At 47.8% G+C, this 26458-nt stretch overlaps 1 protein-coding gene across 12 annotated transcripts in view; it reads left to right on the top strand.

The window, feature by feature from the left end:
- Positions 1-26458, top strand: part of ZDHHC14 (zDHHC palmitoyltransferase 14) — a 307986-nt gene that overhangs the window by 192278 nt on the left and 89250 nt on the right. For all 12 annotated transcript variants that reach the window (XR_012517145.1, XM_074397212.1, XM_074397213.1 and 9 more), the window contains one exon: positions 15371-15529. Coding sequence is in view for 11 of the 12 variants with exons in the window: in XM_074397212.1 (XP_074253313.1) it covers positions 15371-15529 (159 nt within the window). In the remaining variant the exon portion in view is untranslated. The remainder of the gene's footprint in view (positions 1-15370; positions 15530-26458) is intronic.

Genomic DNA, 26458 nt, shown 5'->3' with positions numbered 1-26458 from the left:
TGTAGTCTGTGTTCTTAGCCAGGTGCTTAGATTTCCCAGCTAATGGTACTGAAACACAGCCTTGGGGTTCAGCTGTTACTTGTGTGGTATTTGCCATGGGCCTCAGATGTACACAGGGAGCCTTTATAAAAATGCACACTCTTAGCCCCTCCTGCAGATAAGAATCTTCAGGAATGAGGAATCTGTATTTTCTGTTTTTTTTTTTTTTTTTTTTTTGAACCGTCTAGGTAAGTAAACTTTTCATGCATGGTGCTTGCCAGAGTACCTAAAAGGAGAGCTGGGACTTCACCGAGCTCAGCTAACGAGCTGGCTGGCTGCTGTTAATTTTGTCTTGCCTGCTAATAAACATGTGCACTGACAGCAAGGCTCCTCAGAACTTCATGTGCATCCAAATCCAAATTCAGGGTAGCAGGGGTGTGTGGGGAATCTTTGACAATGCAGATTCTGGCTCAGCAGGGTCGAGGCTGGGAGGAGACGCTGAGATTATTCATTTCTGACAAGTTTCCTGGTGATGCCAATACTGCCGGTCTGTGGCCCACACTTTAAGTAGTAAGAACCTAGGTCAGGGCCTCTCAGCCTCAGCACTGTTGATATTTGGGATGGAATATTCTGTGTTAGGAGGGGCTGTCCTGTGCATCGTAGGACATTTAGGACATTAGCTCAGTACCACATACATCGTAGCAGCATCCTGGCCATCACCCACCAGATGCCACTTGTGACATTCCCTCCCACTTCATGACAACTACAGATGTCTCTAGATGTTTTCAAATTTCCCCTGGGAGGCAAGTGGCCCTGGCTGAGAACCACTGCCCTAGGTGATCCTGATCATCACCCAAGTTTAAGATCTCCCGTTAAGTGTGATTTGTCTGCACCCTTCAATTGTTAAAAATACAGACTCTGGGTTTATCTGGCTTCCCTAGAGTACAAGCCACAACAGGAAAGAGAACTTACTTTGTTTACCCCTGTATCTACAGCATCCAGAGAAGGGCTGAGCATACAGTAGGTGCCTAATAAATATTTGAATGAATACGAGAAACTAGCACTGAATACACATGAAGCTCATTCTTTGAGGCCACCTTTTTCTGTTCTCTATTAAGCAGACAGAAAAAGGTTACTTTATCCTATTTTCTACTAATATTTCCATTGGGTTTTTCCCCCCTCAATTCCTTGTTAAGGCCCTAAGTAGTCGGGTTCTCATGGGGCTAGAGGGCCTATTTAAAGTTCTTATCCTAGGAATACCTTCCTAGACAAAGTTCTCTCCTCAAGAGATCATCCCATACACCCTTTGATGACCAAGTCTGCGAAAAGCCCAAATCCTCCGTGTTTTCTAACAGAATTACCCACTACAGCTCAATGCCAGCTTCACGCTCCCAGAGAGGCAAGGATCGGGTGCATTCGCCATCCCTTTCTCTGTCTGTCACGGCCTTATTCCACCCTTCGTCTTTCCCACCACTTACACGCTCCTTCCAGCTGTTGAGGAGCTCTGGGGACTCCTCTTCAAGTCGGAGCACTGTCAGGGCTCTCCAACCCCGTTTGCCGCTCCCTCCCAGCACTGGAAAGCATCCAGGCCAGTTGCATCCCATTTCATAGGACCAGTGTGTACCCTGTGGCAGGCCCTTCATGTCCCGCTCTGCTCATGAGGGCAAGCCCACCAGAATGTTCTGAGCCCAAATAGAAAAATATCTGCTCAGCCTCCCGGCCCTGCATGCCTCCAGTGAGGGCAGAGGCTAATCATCTCTACGGGACATGCCCCAGGGCCCTTCCAGATCCCCATCTCTGTCGTGGGGTAGGCCACCTGCCGCCCACCCTGGCTCCTTTTTAGGCCCTTCGTGAAGGATCCCTCTCCAAGCCGATGCAGCCTTAAATCATTCCAGCCCTTGTCTCTCACAATGCTTAGCTCCACGCCCTTCCCATCTTTGTACACATGATCCAAGCATTCTGGACATGATGCGTTAATCACTCCTACCAGCTGCCGATGCTGGCTGAGCTTTGTTTCCAGTACTCTCTGTCCACCCAGAGGGAGCATAGCTCAGCCATGGCATTCTACTCCCAAGGAAGCCCCAGGATGTCCCTGGCAGGGTTCACCCTCCCACATGAGCATTCCCCGTGCCGGTGGGCCTTGGTGGCAGAAATGCACGGATGGTATGAGGTCCGTGGCCAAGCATACTGGGGAACGATACTCTATAAGAAACCTAGGGGGGTTTCTTTGCTGCTAGGTTCCTAGTACCTTGGCTGCACTAATGCTTACACCAGCTTCGTAGAGGGAACAGCAGATTTTGGGTTTTCTCAAACGTGTTTGGCGTGGACTAGACGCCTCAGCACCACCACACTCTTTACCTAGCTGTTGCTGCTTGCATTTTAACACAGGAGAGGCCAGGTGGTGGCTCACACCCGTAATCCCAGCACTTTGGGAAGCTGAGGTGGGTGCATCACTTGAGGTCAGGAGTTCGAGACGAGCCCGGTCAACATGACAAAACCCTATTTCTACTAAAAATGCCAAAATTAGCTGAGTGTGGTGGTGCATGCCTGTAATCCCAGCTACTCTGGAGGCCGAGGTAGGAGAATCACTTGAACCCAGGAGATAGAGGTTTCAGTCAGCAGAGATTGCACCGCTGCACCCCCACCTGGGTGACAGAGTGAGACTCCGTCTCAAAATAAATAAATAAATAAATAAATAAATAAAATAAACATAGTGACCATGTCATTGCTGAATACTTATCTTCAGCCTCAGTCCTTCCTCTGAGATCCAGTTCTGCCTGTGCACCTCCCCAATGGGTGCTCATGCTCAGTACCACAAATGTGCCTCCTCCCACTCCCCTCGCTGCGGCGCCACAGAAACCTCCCTGGACTGCCCCGGGCTCCCTGCCTGAGCCAGAATCCAAGATCACCCTGGTCACCTGCCTGGCTCTCATTCACTGGATCCATTTATTGTTGGTTTTCCCGTTTTAAAGTATCTACTTCTCTCCATCACCATGGCCACCACCCTATTTCAAGCTAACACCGTCTCAAGCTTGTATTCCAAATCCTTCCCACCTGGACATAGATCCATTCTTTCTTCCTTAGCCGATTTGTCTTTGATACTGCAGTCGATGTGATATCACTTAATTGCCTACCTGATCACATGACCACACAATACAGAACGCTTCTTGGCCTCTGTATTCGTCAGTGCTCTCTGGAGAAATATCTGGGGAAACAGAATGTATGTATGAGGGGCAAGGAAGAGGCGGGTTTACTTTAGGAAATGGCTTGTTCTGATTGTGGGATTGGCAAGTCTGAAATCTGCAGGGCAGGCCAGCAGGTTGGAAAGTCAGGTGAGTTGGTGTTGCCGTCTTGAGTCTAAATCCTGCGAGACAGGACAGCAGGCTGGAAACAAGGGTGGGGTTTCTACAGTGTACAGTATTGAGAATTTCTTCCACCTCAGAGGAGCTCAGTATTTGCTCTGAAGATCAGCACCTGATTAAAGGAGACCCACCCTCATTAGGGAGAGAAATCTGCTTTACTCAAAGTCCACTGATTTAAATGTTAATCTCACCTAAAAATTATCTTCATGGCAGCATTTAGACTGGTGGTTGACTAACAACTGGCACATGACTGAGTCAAGTTGACATATAAAATTAACAGTCACTTTTGCACTCAGGATGAAGGCCAACATCCCAGACATGGCTACAGGGATTCCGTTTCTACCTGGTTCAGTCTTGGGAGGTTGTATGTGTCCAGGAGTTTATCCGTTTCTTCTAGATTTTCTAATTTGTCTGCATAGAGGTGTTCATAGCAGTCACTGGGTTACTTTTGGTATTTCTGTGGAGGGTAAATAAGTGGTCATATCCCCTTTGCCATTTCCAGTTGTGTTTATTTGGATTTCTCTCTCTTTTTTTTAATTAGTCTAGCTAGCAGTCTATCTTACTAATTTTTTCAAGGAACCAACTCCTGGATTTGTTGATGTTTTGAATTTTGTTTGTTTGTTTCTTAATTCCCTTCAGTTCAGCACTGATTTGGTTATTTCTGTCTTCTACTTGGTTTGCTCTTGCTTCTCTAGCTCCTCTGCTTGTGATGTTAGGTGGTTAGTTTGAGAGCCTCCCTACTTTTTGATGTGGCCATTTAGAGATATAAATGTCCACCTTAACACTACCTTAGCTGTATCCCAGAGATTCTGGTATGTTGTCTCTTTGTTCTCATTAGTTTCAAAAAATTTCCTGATTTCCACCTTGATTTCATTATTTACCCCAAAGTCATGCAGGAACAGGTTGTTTAATTTTCTATGTAATTGTATCATTTTGAGCAGTTTTTTAGTATTGATTTTTATTGTTCTTATGCTGTGGTCTGAGAGTGTGGTTGGTGTGATTTTTTTTTTTTAATTTGCTGAGGATTGTTTTACGTCTGACTGTGTGGTCAATTTAAGAGTATGTGCTATGTGACAATCAGAAGAATGTATATTCTCTTGTTTTTGGGGTAGAGAGTTCTGTAGATGTCTGTCCTAGGTCCATTTGGTCAAGTATTGAGTTCAGGTACTGAATATCTTTGTTAATTTTCTGCCTTGATGATCTAATACTGTCAGTGTGGTGTTGAGATCTCTCACTATTATTGTATGAGAATCTAAGTCTCTTCACAGGTCTCTAACAGCTTGCTTTATAAATCTAGGTGCTCCTGTATTAGGTGCATATATATTTAGGATAGTTAGGTCTTCTTGTTGAATTGAATGCTTTGCCATTATGTGATGCCCTTCTTTGTCTTTTTTTGATCTCTGTTGGCTTAAAGACTGCTTTGTCTGAAATTAGGATAGCAACCTCTGATTTTATTTTGTTTTCCATTTGCTTGGTAGATTTTTCTCCATCCCTTCATTTTGAGCCTATGGGTGTCAGTGCATATGAGGTGGGTCCCTTGAAGACAGTGTACCATTGAGTCTTGCTTCTTTATCTAGGTTTTTACTCTGTGCCTTTTTTTTTTTTTTTTTTTCGAGACAGGGTCTTGCACTGTCACCCATGCTGGAGTGCAGTGATGCAATCTCAGTTCACTGTAACCTCTGCCTCCCAGGTTCAAGCCATTCACCTACCTCAACCTCCCAAGTAGCTGGAACTACAGGTACATACAACCATGCCTGGCTTTTTGTATTTTTAGTAGAGATGGTGTTTCTCCATGTTGGCCAGTCTGGTCTCAAACTCCTGGCCTCAAGTAATCTGCCCAGCTGGGCAGCCCAAAGTGTTGGGATTACAGGTGTGAGCCACCATGCCCAGCCCACTCTGTGCCTTTTAATTGGGGAATTTCCCATTTACATTCAAAGTTAATGCTGATAGGTGCAGATTTGATTTTGTCATCAAGTTGTTAGCTGCTTGTTATGCAGACTTGTTTGTGTGGTTGCTTTACAGCGTCAATGGTCTATGTACTTAAGTGTGTTTTTGCAGTGGCCGGTAATGGTCTTTCCTTTCCATATTTAGTGCTCTTTTCAGGACCCCTTTTAATGTAGGTCCAGTGGTAAGGAATTCCTCAACATTTGCTTTGAAAAGGATCCTATTTCTCCCTCACTTCTGAAGCTTAGTTTGGCTGGATATGAAATTCTTTGGTTGGAAATTCTTTAAGAATGCTGAATATAGGCTCTCAGTCTCTTCTGGCTTTTAGAGTATCTGCTGAAAGGTCCGCTGTTAGCCTGCTGGGGTTCCCGTTGTAGGTGAGTTGCCTCTTCTCTCTACCTTTCTTCAATTGTTTCCTTCATTTTCATCTTGGAGAATCTGATGATTATGTGTCTTTGGGATAGCAGAGGGCCTTTCACTTCTGTCATGGGGCTCCACCCCCCGAAAGATGCGGAGTCACTATCAATCAGTGCAATTGGCCTGGGATGGGGCAGCTGTGCTGCGGACCTGAGTAGAGGGGATCTTTCTGGTGACGAGCAGGATGGGCAGGTGGGTCCCAGGGGAGACAGCCTGGTCTTCTCCTTAGGGCAACTGTAGCTTACTGACAGTATGCTTGAAGCACTCAGGGTCTTTGCTCCTTTCCCAGTCCAAGGGCAGCAAGGCAGCACCCTGGCAGTGGCAGTGGCCAAGAAGCTCTCAGTTGCCTCTGGGAGCTGCTGCTCTGGATGGGAGTGAACACTCCAGTGCTTAGCTGGTAGGCAGGGAGCCTGTGCTGCTGGCCTGAGCTGGGGAATCCACTTGTTGAGGAGTGGGTGGTAGGGACTTACAGGGAAGAGAGCCTGGCCTCCTCTCCGTATGGTGGCTGTGGTGTGCTGGAGGTGCCAGCGTAGTGACTAGGCCCTTTGTCCCTTCCCCAGCCTGACGGCAGTTAGGGCAGTACCTCTGCAGCTGCAATGACAGGAAAGAACCTTAATCCACACCTTTGATAAGTTGGGATTTTTCTGTTTGCATCGTAAGAAAGCAGAGTCCAGTTACTTTATATGGCAACACACAGACATTTGGTCCCTGAATTTGGGGCACGAGAGACAAATGGATCTGTCAGGATGGAAGTGTTCTGTTATTCCTTCAGGAAGGAAAGATGACTTACTTGGAGTCACAGGCGGAAGTTAAAGAGCTGATAGGCCTCTGGCAAGCCCAGGGGTTGTGTGGGAAACGACTTAGTCAACAGGCAGCTTCCCGTCCTTGAGCCCACACGCTGCACAGCCCAGTTTCTTCATCCCCAGCTCCCCTCATTTACGCCCACAGGCCTGATGGCAAGGCTAACACTACGTGTAGTGTAGTATGTGTAGGTGCTGTCATTACTTCTGCCTCGATGCCAACAACATCCACCAGTTGGTTGGGGCACTGTATGAAGGAAGAGACCATTTCAAGCTTTTACATTCAAAATGCTTGTGTATAAAAATTCCCTTGAAAAACACTGACCCGGGACAGGCACAGTGGCTCACGGCTGTAATGCCAGCACTTTGGGAGGCCGAGGCAGGCAGATCACCTAAGGTCAGGAGTTAGAGACCAGCCTGGCCAACGTGGTGAAACCCCTGCCTTTACTAAAAATACAAGATAAATTAGCCAGGTGTGATGGTGGGACCCTGTCGTCCCAGCTACTCGGGAGGCTGAAGCTGGAGACTTGCTCGAGTCTAGGAGGCAGAGGTCGGAGTGAGCCGAGATGGAGCCATTGCATTCTGGCCTGGGTAACAAAGCAAAACTCTGTCTCCAAAAAATAAAAAATAAAAATACTGACTCATATACACTTGCAGAACTGCTAGGTGTTCCCCCCCAAATCCTAGTGTTTGACTCACTAGCTATCGCAAATGCCTATTATTTCTTTTTCAATCGCTGTATTTAAACCACAAAGAGCAGCCCGAAGAGGCAGAGGCACGATTGTTGGCAACAGCCCAAGGAAACCAAAATTCCAACAAAAACCCAGAACTAGAAACACTGAGTAGAGCAGGAAACCCCCCTCTGCTTCTGTCTTTGTGCCGCATGACACAGGCCACATGTGCTTGTGATCTCCAGGGATGAGAGGAAGACTTCATGATGGGCCCCTGGCCTCAGGCTAGAACACTGAAGAAAAACTTCTTTTGTGCTAAGGTTGGTATGTGAAGTCCTGGTTTCAAGGCCCCTTGTTCCATCTGCCCGGGATGCAAGCGTGCCTGAAAGCCGTGGGCCTGGGCGGCTGTTGGATGCTTTATGCAGCAGAAAGAGCAGCGTGGCCCCTGATGTACACAGCAGGGCTTCTCAGCCAGCCCTTTTTGGGGGCGCTGCCGGGCCATGCAAGGTTGCTCTGGATGAGCAGCAGCTTGTGGACAAGTTTCAGAAGAGTCGGAGCCACAGAGCACTTTGGAGAAGCATCCTCTGCAAGGGAGGGGCTATAGGCACAAGGTCAGCCTGCCTGGTGGACAGCGTTGCAGCACTTCAGGGCGTGAGGCCGTGACTCCCAGGAGGGGTGGAGGCACGGGAGCGTGGCAGTCCCCCATCTTGGGCACCTCCTACGTGCTAGACCCTCTGCTGGACGATGGGGACTTGAAAGTGGAGCAGCAGGAAGACCTGGAAACAGATCCTCCTGACATCATCATACTGGGTCTTCCCTCTGGCCTGTAAACACCAGCAGCAGCAAAGTCTGAGTTCTTGCTGTGTCCCCAGCTGCCGCCCAGAGCTGTCCCCTATTAGAAGCACAATACAGATCTAGTGGCTGGATAAATAAACGAGCTAGGCACAGTGAGAGCCCAAAGGAGGAAACAAGTAACTCTGCTTGCAAAGTGTTTTCACAAGAGAAGCTGGAACTGGCCCTCAAAGCACAGGATTATCTGCGCAGACAGCAGGAGAGGGAATCCCTAGCAGAGACATCGCATGCAAATGCCTGGAGGTAGAAAACAGTGTACCCTGCTCAGGGAAACCCAAGGAGGCCACTGTGGAAGATCGTCAAGGAGAGAGAAGGTTCACAGACAACTCTGTGTGCTGCGTGGGAGGGCTTGCATTTCTTGGTGGGACTTGCATGTAGAAAGCTGACTCTAAGGGACAGGAGAATGGATCAGATCAGAATGGGTGGCAAGATGGGGTCGAGACTCACTGTGCTTATCCGACAGCCCAGCAGCACCCTCCTCCCAGGACCCCAGCAGCCCTCTGCAACCCCGGGTGCACCATTGGCTTATAGTAAATCCTTCATAAATATTGGTTGACTCTTTCCGTGGCATAGCTGGGCCCTGAATCCAGGTCTTCTGATCCTTCCATTTCTTTTACATAAAGAGCTCTCCAAATATTTAGTCAAAGAGTTTTGGGTTTGGGTTTAATTCTTAAGCTTCAATTTACTATGTCTTTTTAAATCTAGCTTTCAGCTCACTTTGTAACAGAGGTTTAATCTTTTAAAAAAATGCACTTTGGAACTAAAAGATCAATAGAGTTTATCTTCAGGAATGCCAGCAAATACTGGCTTTTGCAAGTCATTGCTACTCAGAACTAGGCTATTTAAAGAATTGTAGTGGTGGTAAGTGTGTCATTCCTGCATTTTAAAATATTCACCTTCACGACTCAATTTCTAAACTTTTCTGATGAAATTAATGTAGATGTTTGATTGAGTTGCTATTTTAAAAAATAGATACCAGGTCTGGTTTTTCTACCCATGTTTGCAGGAATAAACAGAGGCAGTAGATTTCACAGCTGACATAAGGATTATTATTAATCTAGGCCTCCATAGCACCCAGCTGGCACCCATAGAGACCTGACCTTATCTTTGATGGGTTCAAAGCGGGTGATTTCTATCCAGTGCTCAGGGGAAGCACACAGCTGTGCCATCTCTTTGTTCTGTCTTTATTGCAGAATCAGTTAGGAAGCCTCCCTCTTCTTAAGGCCCCTGCTTTTGGAGCTCAGCGCCTCTCCAGATGCCTGTGAAGTTGGTGTTTGATAGGGCAGCCACCTGGAGTGCCAGGCAGCTGGGGCACCTGCCGAAAGAGGGTATCCTTCTTGGCAGGGCAAGGCCACCCAGAGTCCTTGGACTGGCTCCACAGCTATTCTAGGCAGAAGGGTTGAGCCTCGGGGAGAGAGAAGTAGGAGGCCTGCTTCTTCCTCCTGCTGTCGCCCGCCCTGCCCTCCACATGGCCTACTCTCCCTCCAACCTGGAACTTTAATTTTCCATGAGTAATTCATGGCCAGTAGCAGTTCAAAGTGCTCCCCTTAACTCTGGGATTGTACTTTCACAAATACTAAAGCCTTAGGCCAGGCGTCCCCAAACTTTTTACACAGGAGGCCAGTTCACTGTCCCTCAGACCATTGGAGGGCTGCCACATACTGTGCTCCTCTCACTGACCACCAATGAAAGAGGTGCCCCTTCCTGAAGTGCGGCGGGGGGCAGCCTTAGGCTAAAGGGCTATGGCAGATTTCCAGGCCTCTAACAGCCATTTAAAGAACACCGAGGCTCGGTACAGGGGCTCATGCCTGTAAGCACTTTGGGGGTCCAAGGTGGGAGGATCACTTGCTTGAGGCCAATTGCTCGAGACCAGCCTGGGCAACATAGTGAGACCTTGTCTCCACAAAAATAATTTAAAAATTAGGCTGGGTGTGGTGGCCCATGCCTGTAATCTCAGGACTTTGGGAGGCCAAGGCAGGCAGATCACCTAAGGTCGGCCCAGTCAACATATAGTGAAACCCTGTTTGTACTAAAAAATACAAAAATTAGCTGGGCGTGGTCACACACACCTGTAGTCTCAGCTACTTGCGAAGGATGTGTTTGCTTCGCTTTCTGTCATGATTTGTAAGTTTCCCGAGGCCTCCCCAGCCCTTCAGAACTGTGAGAGAATGGCTTGAACCTAGGAGGCAGAGGTTGCAGTGAGCCAAAATAACGCTGCTGCACTCCAGCCTGGGTGACAGAGCAAGACTTCATCTCTATAAATAAATAAAGCAAGACTTCATTTCAATAAATTAATTAATTAATTAATTAATTAAATAAAATAAAAACTCAGCCAGGCGTGGTGGTGCATACCTGTAGTCCCAGCAGCTTGGGAGGCTGAGGTGGGAGGATCACCTGAGCCTGGGAGGTCAAGGCTGCAGTGAGCTATGATAATACCACTGCACTCCAACCAGGGTGACAGAGTGAGACTCTATCTTTAAAAATTAAACACTCACACACACACATATATATCATATATATATATATATATATATATATATATATTTTTTTTTTTTTTTTTTTTTTGTTAAAGAAGACTGCAGGGAGGGGCATACCTTTTGGAGCCCCTGAATCATGACATGTGAGTCATGGGTACCGTCTATGAATGACAGCAGCCCTGCTGGGGGGCAGAACGGCACAGCTCTCCAGATACCCTGAGCTGTTCTAAATCACCAAGTGCTCTGCGTGCAAACGCTTGGGTGCTGGGTGGGTTCTGTGATGCGGCCCCTCACCTGGCTAAGCTGTGTTCTCTAAGTTTAGCTCTTTATCATGCAAGCGAGTGTACTTGAGCACATAATAAAGAGGCACATAGAAATGTGTGGACTGGGGAGTATTTACCGGCACCCCACAGTGGGGTTCTCCAACCTGAAAGTTTCAGTCACTGGGGAATCTCAGTGAAATGCAGATTCCCATTCCATAGTTGGGCCAAGCTGAGAACCTGTTTCTCTGCTAGGCTGTCAGATGATATGGATGCTGGGGGACCACGCTTGGAGCAGGGCTTCTCATCTTTGGCTGCAGACTCCCGTCTGTATTAGTCCATTTTCACATTGCTATAAAAACCTACCTGAGGCTGGGTAATTTATAAAGAAAAGAGGTTTTATTGGCTCATGGTTCCACAAGTTGTGCAGGAAGAAGCATGGCTAGGGAGATCTCAGGAAACTTAGAATCATGGAGGAAGGAAAAGAGGAAGGAAGGAAAAGTGGAGGATCTTCAATGGCCAGAGCAGGAGGAAGAGGGTGCAGTGGGGAGGTGCTACACACTTTTAAACAACCAGATCTCATGAGAATTCACTATCAGAAGAACAGCAAGGGGGAAATCCACCCCCATGATCCAAAAACCTCCCACCAGGCCCTTCCTCTGATATGAGGATTACAATTCAACAGGAGATCTATGCAGGGACACAAAACCAAACCATATCAACATCTCTGAGGAGTTTGTAGACATCTCAATGCTTGATATGGTTTGGCTATGTCCCCACCAAAATCCTATCTTGAATTGTAGTTCCCATAATCCCCACGTGTCCTGGGAGGGACTCAGCGGGAGGTAACTGAATCATGGGGGCGGTTACCTCCATGCTATCCTCATGATAGTGAGTTCTCATTAGATATGATAGTTTTATAAGAGGCTTTTACCTCTTTGCTTGGTGCTTCTCCTTCCTGTCACTATGTGAAGGATGTGTTTGTTTCCCTTTCTGTCGTGATTGTAAGTTTCCTGAGGCCTCCCAAGCCTTCAGAATTGTGAGTCAATTAACCCTCTTTCCTTTATAAATTACCCAGTCTTGGGTATGTCTTTATAATAGCATAAGAATGGACTAATACAGTAAATTGGTACTGGGTAGTGGGGCACTCCTATAAAGATACCTGAAAATGTGGAAGTGACTTTGGAACTTGGTAACAGGCAGAGGTTTGAACAGTTTGGAGGGCTCAGAAGAAGATAGGAAGATGTGGGAAAGTTTGGAACTTCCTGGAGACTTGTTGAATGACTTTGACCAAAATGCTGATAGTGATGTGGACAATGAAGTCCAGGCTGAGGCGGTCTCAGATGGAGATGAGAAACTTCTTGGGAACAAGAATAAAGGTGACTTTTGCTATGATTTAGCAAAGAAACTGGTGGCATTTTCCCCTGCCCTAGAGATTTGTGGAACTTTGAACTTGAGAGATGATTTAGGATACTGGTGGAAGAAATTTCTAAGCAGCAAAGTATTTGAGACATGACAGAGCATAGAAGTTTGGAAAATTTGTAGCCTAATCATGCAGTAGAAAAGAAAAACCCATTTTATGGGGAGAAATTTAAGCTGACAGCAGAAATTTGCATAAGAAACAAGGAGTTGAATGTTAATCACCAAGACAGTGGGGAAAATGCCTTCAGGACATGTTGGAGACCTTTGCAGGAGCTTCTCTCATCACAGGCCCAGAGGTCTAGGAGGAAAAAAATGGTTTCCTGGGTCAGGTCCAGGGACCCTTGCTGTGTGCAGCCTATGGACTCTACCCCAGCCACTCCAACCATAGCTAAAAGGGGCCAAGGTACAGCTCAGGCCATGGCTTCAGAGAGTGCAAGCCCCAAGCATTGGCAGTCTCCACGTGGTGTTGGTCCTGTGGGTGCAGGAACTAAGATTTGGGAACCTCCGCCTGGATTTCAGAAGATGTTTGGAAATGCCTGGATGTTCAGGCAGAAGTTTTCTGCAGGAGTGGAGCCCTCATGGAGAACCTCTGTTAGGGCAGTGTAGGATGGAAATGTGGGGTCAGAGCCCCCAAACAGAGTCCCCACTGGGGCACTGCCTATTAAAGCTGTGAGAAGAGAGCCACTGTCCTTCAGACCCCAGAATGGTATGCTCAGAAAAGCTGCAGACACTCAACACCACCCATGAAAGCAGCTGGGAGTGGGGCTGTACCCTGCAAAGCCATAGGGGTGGAGCTGCCCAAAGCTGTGGGAGCCTATCTCTTACATCAGTGTGACCTGGATGTGAGACATGGAGTCAAAGGAAAATATTTTGGGACCTTAAGGTTTAATGACTGATCTATTAGATTTTGGACTTGCATAGGGCCTGTAGCCTATTTGTTTTGGCCAATTTCTTCCATTTGGAACAGGTGTGTTTACCCAATGCCTGTACCCCCATTGTGTCTAGGAAATAAGTAATTTGATTTTAATTTTGCAGACTCATAGATGGAAGAAACCTGCCTTGTCTCAGATGAGACTTTGCACTTGGACTTTTGGGTTAATGCCGGAATGAGCTAAGACTTTATGGAGCTGTTGGAAAGGCATGATTTTGTTTTGAAATGTGAGGACATGAGATTTGGGAGGGACTAGGGGCAGAAGAATATGGTTTTGCTGTGTCCCCACCTAAATGTCATCTTGAGTTGTGGTTCCCATAATCCCCACATGTCATGGGAGGGACCTAGTGGGAGGTAATTGAATCACGGAGGTGATTACCCCCATGTTGTTCTTGTGATAGTGATCTCATGAGATCTGATTCTTTTATAAGGGGCTTTTCCCCCTTTGCTTGGCACCTGTCCTTCCTGCTGCCATGTGAAGGATGTGTCTGTTTCCCTTTCTGTCATGATTGTAGGTTTCCTGAGGCCTCCCCAACCCTATAGAACTGTGAGTCAACTAAACCTCTTTCCTTTATAAATTATTCAGTCTTGGGTATGTCTTTATTAGCAACATGAAAACAGACTAATACAATGTCCCACACCAATGAAAGAATCTCTGAGGGCAGGACCAGGATCTAAGCAGTTCTGCTCCATGATTCTTGCCCAGGATGAGTTGGTGTTGTGTGACAGGCCCGAGTGGGTAATGGGACTGATTCCTACCACTTTGGAAATGAACCAAAAATATCTTGCAACCATCTTTGATAGTGTGTGCTTTAAGAGGGTGAGAATTAAAATGAACAGTTATCTTTCACATTACCAGCTCTGATGCTCCCCAGGACTGATCCAGTCGCTTAGGTCTGGCTTGCTTCTGTCAGCCACAGAGTCTCAGCTGAAGCCCTCATAGAAGTTCTTGCTATTCTCCGTCTGCCCCTGTGCTCCTGTTCTTGACTACACAGCCAGCTGCCCCAAATTCTTCTTGTTAAGGCTAATAGGGCTGTGAGGGGTCTAGGTGAAATAAAACTGAAAGTTTTATCTTCCCAGAGAGCAGGGGTTCTCAACCCTTGCCCATATGAGAACAACCAGGGTCATTCTGATTTAATGGATCTAGGGCAGGGTTCACACCTTAGGGGAGTTTTAAAAGCTCGCTTTTGATCCTAATGTGAAATCAGAGACTGTAAGATAAAATGGAAATTTAAAAATTCTACGTTTGTATTTTCATTGACATTTTTAGAACTGGTTCTGAAAATCAAAGGTGCTATTGAGATGATCAAATGTAGAATTTTTTTTCTTTTTAAGACAGATTGTTGCTCTGTCGCCAGGCTGGAGTGCAGTGGCGCCATCTCAGCTCACTGCAACCTCCTGATTCAAGAGATTCTCCTGCCTCAGCCTCTTGAGTAGCTGGGATTACAGGAATGCACCACCACACCCAGCTAATTTTTGCATTTTTAGTAGAGATGAGTTTTACCATGTTGGCCAGGGTGGTCTTGATTTTCTGACTTCGTGATCCACCCACCTTGGCCTCCCAAAGTGCTGGGATTACAGGTGTGAGCCACCTCGCCCAGCAGAAATGATTCTCAAAATATACATTTAATGATTTTCAAAATGTATTTCTTACAATCTGCATTCTACCCCTCCCATTCTATACTTGGCATTTTTGAGGAAGCCAGTGGGCAAAGTGAAGGACCCTGGAGCTGGATTTGGAGTCCAGCATTCCAGGACAGCGAATTAGGGTGGTATGTTAATTAGGGCAAGGCTAGCAGCTGTAACAAGTAACGCTCTAGCCTTCCCAGGTTTAAAGCAGGAGTTTAGGCTCATAAACCTGTGCAGGGAGGAAGAGCTCGGGGTGGCCCTCCTCTGTGCAGCCAGGCAGGTCCCCAGCTGTGGCTCCCAAGGTGGCCTGGGGCATCTGCTGCCACCTGCAGGGAGGGGAGGGGGAAGAAGGAATGGGGCGGGGTTCCACAGGGAGGGCCCGGCTGGGTGGGGCTACGCGTGTGGCATTGGCCAGAGCTCAGTCACGTGGCCCCTGGCAGGTGTGCAGCAAAGGAGGCCGGAGTCCCGGTGGAGGGCGAGTCCCGGAGCTGGCCCGAGTAAAGCATGGGCACCGGGGCCCTGCCAGCCGCTGTACCTGCCGCCCCCGGAGCTCACCCTCCAGGAGGATGGGGTCCCGCCGAGGCCGAGGGAAGATCTAAAGGGTCTTTTTCTTCTTTCCTCCACAGATATCGCAAATGGCACCAGTTCAGGGGGGTACCGCCCGCCTCCCAGAACCAAAGAAGTCATCATCAATGGCCAGACCGTGAAACTTAAATACTGTTTCACCTGCAAGATTTTCCGGCCCCCTCGCGCCTCCCATTGCAGCCTGTGTGATAACTGCGTAGGTGAGTAGCGCCTGGGCGGAGCCTGGCGGGGCCCGGGGCCTGCGGGTGGGCTCTGCGCCTCTGCGTTCGCGCCGTGGGAAACTCAGGAATGGTTAATATTTCAGCGCATTTGCCTCTTGCCACTGATCCGGCTCACCCGGCCTAGACTCACCAAATCTCTTTTGTATTCTCTTTACACCCTGCACTGCCCTAGGCCGCGCCTCCCCCAGCACAGGCACCCAAGGCTGGCAGGTCAGCAGGCACTGGAAATAAAACCGTGTCCCCCGCAGGTCCCTCGATTGCCACGGGGCTGGCCGCACACCTACAGGAGGCATCCTTGTGCAAGTGTTTGTCCCGATTCCTCAGAGGGGCTGGGTGCTTTCGATCCCCAGCCCTTCTAGGGACAGGAAAAGAGGCAGGGTCTGGGAGACACCTTCTCCAGGAGCTGGAGTTAGGATGTGTACCCTTCCCGGAGGCCACCAGGGCCTCCGCTCTCTGCCTCCCAGCTTCTGCCAGGACAGGCTGGGGAAACAGGCAGAGGGAACTGAGAGTCAGAGGTCTGCAGCTGTAGGGCGGGGCCCCACCACCGGCCGGCACTGGCTTTCTGCAGGTGACCTGGGCCCAGCCCCTGGGATTCTTTGGCCAGGGCCTCTTGTCGCTGCAGACTGAGAGCTGTTCCACACACTCACAGACCGTCTTCTCTCTGTGGCCTCTGTGGCTGGAACTGTGAGAGATGAGGTTGGCAAAGAGATGGCAGGACACCCAAGTGACAGGAAGGGAAGCAACAAGAGGCCAGAAGCTTTCCCACAGTGGGAAGACTCGTAGCCTGCCTCCAGCAGAAGTGACCAGGGTATTCCTGAGAGAATAAGCAATGGAAACCCTGTTACCTCGTACCTGAAAGGATAGGGGTGCACCTCGGAACAAACCTAGTTTCCCTGAGTAACACAGCACTGATCGACAGCAGTCTTCATGAGTCTTCGAATTTGTAGTCTCAATTCTTCTTGAGTGGGTTTGAGCTGGTCCTTCCCGAGCACAATAAATAAATGTCACTTTGCATGGGAGAGGAGAGAAGAAAAATGCAGCTTCCCAGGCCGTTCAGAAGAGCCCTTTTCTTTATTAAATAAGTTTGGAAGTCATACGGGCCTTCTTGAGGAAAATAAGATTTTATAATGGATGTCCTGCTGTGCAAAGCAGTCTTCCATTTATTTGTCTTAAATGCACTTCACCCTAACTTTAATAATCTACAGTTTGGCACACAGCTCGTGTTTTCTCTGTCAGGCCTCATCTTGGTTTTGTTATCGTAGGTAAATGACATTCAGCCCTGCCTCCCCAGCAGAACGGTATGGAATGTGTTCTGTGTCTCCCATGTAGTAAGTAGCTGTCAGTTAAGAGCCTGATATCTGGCACTATGGCCTAGGTTCAAATACCAGCAGCCTGACTTAGGCCAGGCACTGAAATACCCTATGCCTCAGTTTCCTCATTTCTGTGGTGGGGTCAGTAACTGCCTGCCGCATGGGATGATGGAGAGAATAAATGAATGAACGGGTGGAAAGGGCCTGGCGTGTGGCAAACACTGTGTAATTGTCAGCTGCCAGTGCTGTGGTCACTCCGGCTCCCTTGATAGTTTTGATTGGCTTTCTCTGCACAATGTCTTGATCTTGTATAGATGCAATGACCAAAACTGCACCAAGTTCTCCCTGGGTGGGGGGCATACTGGGATTTCTACAAGGACACACAACAACCTTCGTTGGATTACCGATACCCTTCCTAGTGACACCAGCCCCAGCGTCCATTCCACACTGATCTTGGGGACAATTTCAGCTGAAGGAGCACAGCATCATAAATATCTCTGGGGCAACAGTCTCCCTGTAGGAGTTCTCAGGACCCTTTCTTGGGTTGTAATTTTGACCTCCAGGCCTTTGACATGATAGGATAGTGTGTGTCTCACACCTGTCATTCTGCATGCCTTCTCCTGGAGGGCTAATGCCTTGTTCTAGTCCGTATTTTGGTAGGTAGGGTGTTATCTACAAAATAAAAGGGCCTGCTGGACACTTCCTTCTCTTTCATTTATACAACTTTTTACTCATTTCTAAACACCCCAGTGTTTCCACTCATTTATCCTCTGTTTCTTGTCTCTAGGCTAGATTTTTTTAAAAATTGAGGTGGAGTCTCACTCTGTTGCCCAGGTTGGAGTGCAGTGGTGCAATCTTGGCTCACTGTAACCTCCACCTCCTGGGTTCAAGTGATTCTCCTGCCTCAGCCTCCCATGGTGGCAGGAGCATGCCACCATGCCTGGCTAATTTTTTTGTATTTTTCTTAGAGATGAGGTTTCATCATGTTCACCAGGTTGGTCTTGAACTCCTGGCCTCCAGTGATCCATCTGCCTTGGCCTCCCGAAGTGCCGGGATTACAGGTGCAAGCCACTGCTCCCGGCCTAGGCTAGATTTTTAATCAGAACCAAAACTTTCCAATTTCCTGTGACTTATTGTTTTAAAATTCCTTTTGGATTATTGTCAGAGATGTTCCAAAATTCATATAGTCACTCGCATTTGTTCCCTCCCATTGCCCATAGGTGTACATGTTCCTTAAAGAACCCTGATGAATGAGATTCATCACAAGTATCTATGCCTTCCCCTGGTGACGGCATACTTCTGCGTATATGATAGGGTCCTCTCCTGTGCACTCTACCAGCCATGAATCTAGGAGCCACCAGGCTGTAATAGGCCAGGAGCCAGGCCTCCACCCTTCTGGTACATCAAAATCACGGTGGCCGCCCACACCCACAAGCAAGCATGGTGGTGGTCTATGCATGGGAGACCCAGAACAAGAAAGAGAAAAGGAAAGGAGAAGAAGTGGGGAAGTTTGGGGTGGGGCCTAGAGGAGAAAGCCTGGAACCCAGGAGCACACCGCAAGCCACAGCCTCTGAGTAGTGCTCAGGGCCAGCTCTGTGGGGACAGGTGAAGACATAGTATATGACTGATCTAAAATAAAGCTACCCACAGGGCTTCTCAAGACACCACCCAGTGATTCAAACCTGCATAGCTGCAGTTTTCCAGTTAATTGCGGGACACGGGGGTCTTGGGTGTGACTGATGGGCAGGACAGCAGAGTGGACCTTCTGGGATCAGAAAAATAGAGTGGAAGGCAAATGTCTCCCACTGAGATGTGGAATTGCAGAATTAGCCATGATCTTATTTTTAGATGGCAAGTTTTTACTGAAAGAATTCTTTTTGCAGCAAGGGAAATAGTACAGTGGTGTGCTGGAAGCCAAGGTGGGAACCTGTGGCTTCCCTTACCTTGTAATGAGTGGGTTTGAGCTGGTCTTTCCCAAGCACAATAAATAAATGTCACTTTGCATGGGAGAGCAGAGAAGAAAAATGCAGCTTCCCAGGCCATTCAGAAGAGCAGTTTTCTTTATTAAGTTTGAAAGTCATAGGGGTCTTTTTAGATGAGGACTGAGGAAAGAGCTTTCTCTGGTCAAATGCACAGCTGGTTGACAGATGCTAGTGGTTGGGGACCTGGGTCTGAGGACACACAGACCAGGGCTGGATCCTGGTTCTCTGCACTCAGTAATACTGGAACCCAGCAAGTGGTCTGAACACTCCCAGCTGTTACATCTGTAAAATAGGATGTGATCCTAGTGCTACCTCCTAGGTTTCTTTTGAAGATTCACTGAGATAGTGTCCCCCACAGCACCCAGCACAGACAGACCTGTGGGACACTGAGCGGTCGGTAAGCACACGGCTGGCCATTGATATTCTCATCAGCGACGGGAATGGTTCTGTCAGTGCTCCCGAGTAACTGATTCAAACGAGAAGCGTCTTCACAAGGCGGTAGGAATCGCCTTGTTTCTCTGTAGCCTGGAAGGATTTAGATGATCTGCCGTGACAGACGTGAATATATTTTCTCTCTCTGTCTTTGTCCCTGTTGCCTGTTTCTGTCTGTCTCTTCCTCTGAATCCTTGTCTGTCTCTGGTTCCCTCTGCGTCTCATCATCGCATTGCTTCTGTACATGTGGGACACGGCATTTGGGTTGTTTATTTATCCGGGCGGGCTTTGAGGTTATGGAATATTTTTAAACAACCAACAGCTGGGACCAGAGAGCCACCTCTTCTTGCTCAGATCTTCATATCCCTCAAATCATTAAAGCGAGAGAAACTGAAGGGGCCGACAAGGCAAAACATAGGCTCTCAGGCTCGCCATATGTGTTCTAAAGCCCCAGGTGTGTGCTGCCTTCGTTTTTCTGACAGGGTGGGCCCTATGAGGGATGTCTTCCCTCTGGTGGGCCCTAGTCCAGCCTCAGAATGGCCAGCAGCTTTGACTGGAATTGAGTATTTTTAGTACAGCCTAAACCTATAATAAGAAGGGATTTACATGAACTAGATTTAATCACACACTGTGGGCAAACTAATAAGAAAGTTTGCTAGACAGGAAGATAAAACAATGTAAGCATTTGCAACTGAGTTACGTAAGAGTCCACCTCACTCTGGCCAGACCCAGGCAGCTTAGTCTTGAGGCTGAGAGGTGGCCTCTGGAGGCAGCTGCTACCTGGGTCCCAGCCCTGCTGTCCTGTCTGAGCAAGGGGACTGTCTCTGCATCTGTGGTGCCACATCTGGAGGGACTGTGAGGACAAAGGAAGTAGCACATGGAGCTCTTAGGCTGTGCCAGCACCCATTGGCATCAAGCAGCACCAGCCTCCTCCCCCATTCAGGGTGTGCCCTGTTCTCTTGTCTTCTGTCCTTTTTGGTGTGGGTGCCACAAAGAGCCTCCAGGTGCCCTCTGCAGGGACTCTGTGTCCATTCACTTTTATTTCTGGCAGGGCTTTTCCACCCTCTTTTAATTAGCCAGGCAGGTGGCACATGCCTGTAATCCTGGCTACTCGGGAGGCTGAGGCAGGAGAATCACTTGAACTTGGGAGGCAGGGGTTGCAATGAGCCAAGACAACGCCATTGCACTCCAGCCTTGGCAACAAGAGTGAAACTATGTCAAAAAAAAAAAGGCATAAATCCTGACAAGCTCCCTCTCTCATTCCCCCACCTCTTTCTGGCTGTGCTCTTCCTCTCCCAGGCACCTGATGGCATCTTACTGCACGCTCTGCCTCTGTCCCTTGTGTGTCCCCATTGTCGCTCTCCTGCTTCCTCTGTGTGTGGGCTTCCGAGCTCAGACTGCAGAAACCTTGTGTGTTGCGTACACTCTGCTGTGTGCCACCCACAAGAACCCAGCCACTGCTTCACAGTGGTGCATTAAGAGGCTGGACATGGCAGAGGTTTGGCTCTGCGGCTGCCTTCTGGTGTGGATTAGCACTCAGGAATGTCCTTGCAACTATTTGGGTGTGATGAGAGGGCTTTTAATTTCCCATAGGAAAGCAAGTCATGGGAGGGGAATGAAGGGAACTGGGATTTGTATCCTCCCAGGAACCAAAACAAACAGGACTTCACTCTGCCTCCTGGTTTCCAGTATCTCTTCATTTCACCAGCGTTGAATGAGCTTCTATGTATTAGGCACTGTGACAATAACTAGGTATGTGAAAATAAGAGACAGTCCCCAGGGATCATTAAGAGCAGACCAAGGAGAACTCAAGGCAGACAGTATTGTATTTATCATATGACACAGGTTAAAGAGTAATTTTATATTGGTTAAGAGTAGAATTAAGTCATCAATATTTATGTACCAAATAGCATTGCATCAAAATATGTAAAGTAAAAGTTGTTAGAAAATGCAAAGGCAATTTGTTATATACATAACGGTAGTGAGAAACAATAGCATATATCTGTTTTGATGGCTCAGGTCAACAAGCTATAAGTAGAATATGCCATGTATAAGTATGATAAATACATGTTGAACTTTGTTTTTACAGAGTGTACTTATTGTGTTCAGCCATCCACGGAAGATTTACAAAACTTAATCATATCAGCCCCAAAACATTTTCCAACTTTCTAAAAGCAGGTATCACACACAAAATGTCATCTGGTGATACAATAAAACTAGAAATGAGTCACAAAGCTATAAATGCACAAACATACCTAACTGTCATGCTTTTTACAAAACAACTTTAAACACTTTTTATAAATCTTTCTAAAGAGGCTTTTCCTAAATCTTGGGTAACAGAAACTTCAAAACTGCGGTTGTAGAATATTTAGAAAATGGCAGCAAGAACAATGCAAAAGAAAACCATGCCGTTCAGAATTCTACATTCCAAACGTGAGAAATAGTTAACCTAAGCAGAAGAAGAACTAACTGGAAGACTGCCGGGTTGCCAGTAGAATCAACAAGGAGGCTGGAGAATGAGGCTGAGAAACAGGAACGGTGGAGGAAGCTGTCGCACCTGCAGCAGGATCTGCGGGAGGCAGGTGCCACAGGTAGGACGTTCGTGGCTCCATCACTGAGTTCCCTCTGCTGCAGCTGTCGACTCGAAACTCTGACTCTGTCTGCAGAGACCACAACTTCATTCAGAGACCTGGGTGGGAGCCCCTGACCAGCCAGGCGAAGGGAGCAACTGCCCCAGACTCAGCATTTATAATGAGGATGGGAGGGTGGGGGCCGGCATTCCCCCTATTTTGGGAGTCTCCCCACACAGGAAGTTTACTTTAATGGTGGATGGCCAATGAAATAAAATACTTCAGAAAGTCTAGTACAGAAAACAAAACTGAACTTAGAAGCAAATAAATGAACAAAGCATCCGTCTCTAGAAGACCGAAACAGAGCAGCAAAATAAACTTAAGGGGAACCAGAAGAAAACAATGACTTGGAAAACAGAACAACCCATATGACACCGAATCTAATTCTTCAGAAAACAAACAACCAACAGATTAACATCTGGTAAGACAAAGAAAATAAAAAACGTGGAAATAGCAGATTCAAATGAAACAAATACAGGTGGGATTTTTTCTATATTATTGGGAAATATATTATTTTGTATGTTGTGTTACTCTGTGCCAACTGATTTGAAAAATCTCAGTGAAACATGATTTTATAGGAAATGGGCCAAGGGATTAGTAGAAAACTGGAATTGATTACTGGCCATGAGAAGCTGAAGAGTCTGATGAAGAATCACGTGAGAAAGATGCTGGACCCAGGCAGCTTACATCCTGTGTTCTGAGGAGTGTCTGAGAGCTTCTAAAAGGTTGAATGGTTTTTTAGTTCATTTCACCAAAATAGTATAACGCCAACACCAAAACCTGACAAAAATAACAGGAAAAAAAAAACCACCCTTATTTGTAAACATTACAACAAACCAACATGAAGACGCAGCAAACTTAATCTAGCAGTATAATAAATAATAGTCATGACATGGAAGGGTGTATTCCAGGAATGTGATTTTTTTTTAACGTTAATAAAACTGTTAGTATATCAATAGGTCAAAAGATAAAACGTATATATGATCATGATAATAGATACTTACAGGGGATTTAATAAAATGTGACATTTGTTTCTTTTTTGTGTGACAGAGTCTTGTTCTGTCACCCAGGCTGGAGTGCAGTGGTGCAATGTTGGCTCAATGCAACCTCTGCCTCCCGGGTTCAGGCGATTCTCCTGCCTCAGTCTCCCAAGTAGCTGGGATTTACAGGTGTGCACCACCAACCCCGGCTAATTTTTGTATTTTTAGTAGAGACAGGGTTTCATTATGTTGGCCAGGCTGGTCTCAACTCCTGACCTCAAGTGATCAGCCTGCCTTGGCCTCCCGAAGTGCTGGGATTACAGGTGTGAGTCACCACACCTGGTTGTGACGTTCACTTCTAATTGTAGACCTCAACGTATCAAGATTGGGAGGTGTGGTAGGCAGAATTCTGGCCCCCATGACTGCCACTTCCCCCTCACACCCCCCGGGTTGCTCCAATGATTATGTCACCTTGCTTGACAAAAGGGACACTGCAGATGATATAAAAGGTGACTAATCAGCTGTCTTGAAAGAGCTTATCCTGGATTATCCAGGGGGCCCAATGTAATTCCAAGAGCCCTCAGGAGCTGAGCTGGAGCGATGCCTTGGCCAGGGGAACTGCTCCACCTGCAGTCAGAGCCTGTGCCGAGCTCTGGGCTGGTGGCAGGATTCACTGCCTTCCGTCCTGCTGCGAAGGGGCACCCAGGCCTCCTCCTGCACTACATCGTGAGGTCAAGAGATCGAGACCACCCTGGCCAGCATGGTGAAACCCTGTCTTTACTAAAAATCCAAAAATTAGCTGGGTGTGGTGGTGGGTGCCTGTAATCACAGCTACTAGGGAGAGTGAGGCAGGAGAATTGCTTGAACCTGGGAGGTGGAGGTTGCAGTGAGCCAAGACTACATCACTGCACCCCAGCCTGGGTGACAGAGCAAGACACCATCCCCCCGCAAAAAAAAGAAAGAAAGGAAGAAAGAATGCATTCAGTGCCACTGGGAGCTGTATGCAGGGGCTGGGAGAGCCCAGATTCCCCAGTTGGTCCCTATGCTGAGTTACCAAGTCTAAGTAGGAGTTACTGGCCAGCGTGCAGACACACCCAGGGCGCTTAACGGTAGGACAGAGGCTCAGGGATGTTCGGGGAGGCAGGGCAGCCAGCCAGCAGAGGTGTCTGAAGGCATCAGTAAGGCCGGGCTCCTGAGCATGCGCAGAGCCATTTGTTCTTCACCCGCCATGAGGATGCTTCCTCTGAGTTTTCTGGAGCGCTCCGGGCCGGGGCTGGGTTCTGCTGCTGCTGAGGGCTCCAGCCCCTTCGTGCTAGCCTGTCAGTTTTGTCTTCATGTCTGAAGTTTTGTTATTTCTTTGTGGTTTAAGCAACAGATCCTGTAACTAAACTTAAAAATCGATCTAACAATCTAATTCATGTTTTTGGGTCCAAGCCACTGGTCATATCTACACGGTCTGCTAGTCACTGAGCTCTCTGGAAAGTTCCCGCACACCCCAGACCATGGGGCCATCATCCCCCTGAGTGTCTGAAGTGGATGTTTCGTGGCTCACCGCAGGGTGGGATGTCCACAGTGCTTCATGGCAGTGTTAGGACCCAGGGCTGGATGTGGAGAGTCGAGTGAGGAATCCAGCCGTCTCTGTGGAAGGCTTTATGAAGCACGTGTTTACAACGAATCCAGAAGGATTTATGGACTGGCTGCCTTGTGCAAGTAGACGGCAAAGAAATTTCACACAGGTCTCTTGCCCTTAAGGAGTTTTCCACGTAGGCATGAAAAGTTAGCCAACATCATAAAGAAGTATTTGACAAGGTTGTAACACTCTGGATCACCATTTTAGACCAGGATGTTCATTTTAGACCAATTCTCATAAAGGGGAGAAGTGGGAGAAAACGCTGAAGAAAAGCTGACAGCCGCACTGAGAGCCCTTGGTCGCCCATCTAGGAAAAAGGGACTTGGCCACTGGAGCACGAGGCTTGAACAGGAGAGTGAGGGCTGGAATTCGGCCCTAAGAGGACTGGTCTGGCATCCGAGCAGAAAGCAAGTTGGTGACAGGTAGTAGGCTGTTGTCTGATGATGCTGTATCATGAGCACCCTCAAACACCTCGGCGGCCCGTGACAAGCAGCATTTCTCTTTCTCGTGCCTATGGGACATCTGGGACAGCTCTGGGGATCGGGCCAGGCTTGACCCCAGGTGTTGGTTCAGGTTCAGGTCTCCTCAAATGTTTTTCTGGGACCCAGGCTGAAGGGAGGGCAGCTGCCTATGGTACAGGCCACCATGGCCCGGAGCTGAGACATGCAGTGTCTGTTACAACCTCTGCCTGTGCGAAGACTCCATTGCCCAGGGAAGGCATGTCAGTGGGACAGGAAAGGGCACGCCACCTCCAGAGGGAGGGAAGTGAATACAGTCGGCCCTCTGTATTCATGGGTCCTACATCCATGGATTTAACCAACCTTGAATCAAATATCCTAAGGAAAAAAAAAATGTACTGAATGTGTACGGGGCAGATGGCTTGAGCCCAGGAGTTCAAAACCAGCCTGGGCAACATGGCAAAACTCCATCTCTACAAAAAATGCAAAAATTAGCCACGTGTGGTGGCAGGCATCTGTAAGCCCAGCTACCCAGGAGGCTGAGGTGGGAGGATCACCTGAACCAGGGAGGTGGAGGCTGCAGTGAGCCTTGATCACACCTCTGCACTCCAGCCTGGGCGATGGACTGAAATCCTGTTTTAAAAAACAAAAGTAATCTAGAGCTGACCTGAAGGACACTGGAGGATGTGCGTGGGCTGTATGCAAACACTACTTTATTTCTTATCAGGGACTTGAGCATCTGTGGGTTTTGGTATCCGAAGGAGGTCCTGGAATCAATCCCCCACGGAGACAGAGGGATGACTGTTTACTAAGCCTCTCGCATGAGGGGAGAGTTGAAGACCCAAGACCAGTTATTTTCTAAGAAGCAGTTGTGCATTTGTTTCATCTTTATTTATTTTGAGATGGAGTCTCGCTCTGTCGCCCAGGCTGGAGTGCAGTGGTGCAATTTTAACTCACTGCAATCTCCACCTCCCAAGTTCAAGTGATTCTCCTGCCTCAGCCTCCTAAGTAGCTGGGACTACAGGCATGTGACACCACGCCCAGCTAATTTTTGTAATTTTAGTAAAGGCAGGGTTTTGCCTTATTGATCAGGCTGGTCTTGAACTCCTGACCTCAGGTGATCCACCAGCCTCAGCCTCCCAAAGTGCTGGGATTACAGGCATGAGCCACCGCGCCCGGCCTTACACAGTGCCTTGCTGGGTGCCCAGTAATCTGTTGTTGACTTGAGTTGCCTAGAATTGAAATTGGCTTCCAGCCATGGATTTGGGAATTAGGGAAGCAGAAAGCGAAACATACCTTAACAGCCCGAGGGTCTTCTTCCAAGCTATTTGTAGCTATGTCAGCTGATCCAGCTGCTCTCTGTTGGGTGTTGGCAATAAATGTTTCACCAAATTCCACCCACTATTTGTAGGAGTTGGGCAGAACTGAGCTACGAAAGCCTAGAAACTCTGATAGTGAATAATAACCCATGTGCCTTAGTTTTGAA

The sequence above is a fragment of the Saimiri boliviensis genome, chromosome 4 (genome assembly GCF_048565385.1).
Source record: "Saimiri boliviensis isolate mSaiBol1 chromosome 4, mSaiBol1.pri, whole genome shotgun sequence".
Taxonomy (NCBI): Eukaryota; Metazoa; Chordata; class Mammalia; order Primates; family Cebidae; genus Saimiri; species Saimiri boliviensis.
Note: the sequence above shows the minus strand (reverse complement) of the source record. Positions and strands in the feature narration are given on the sequence as shown.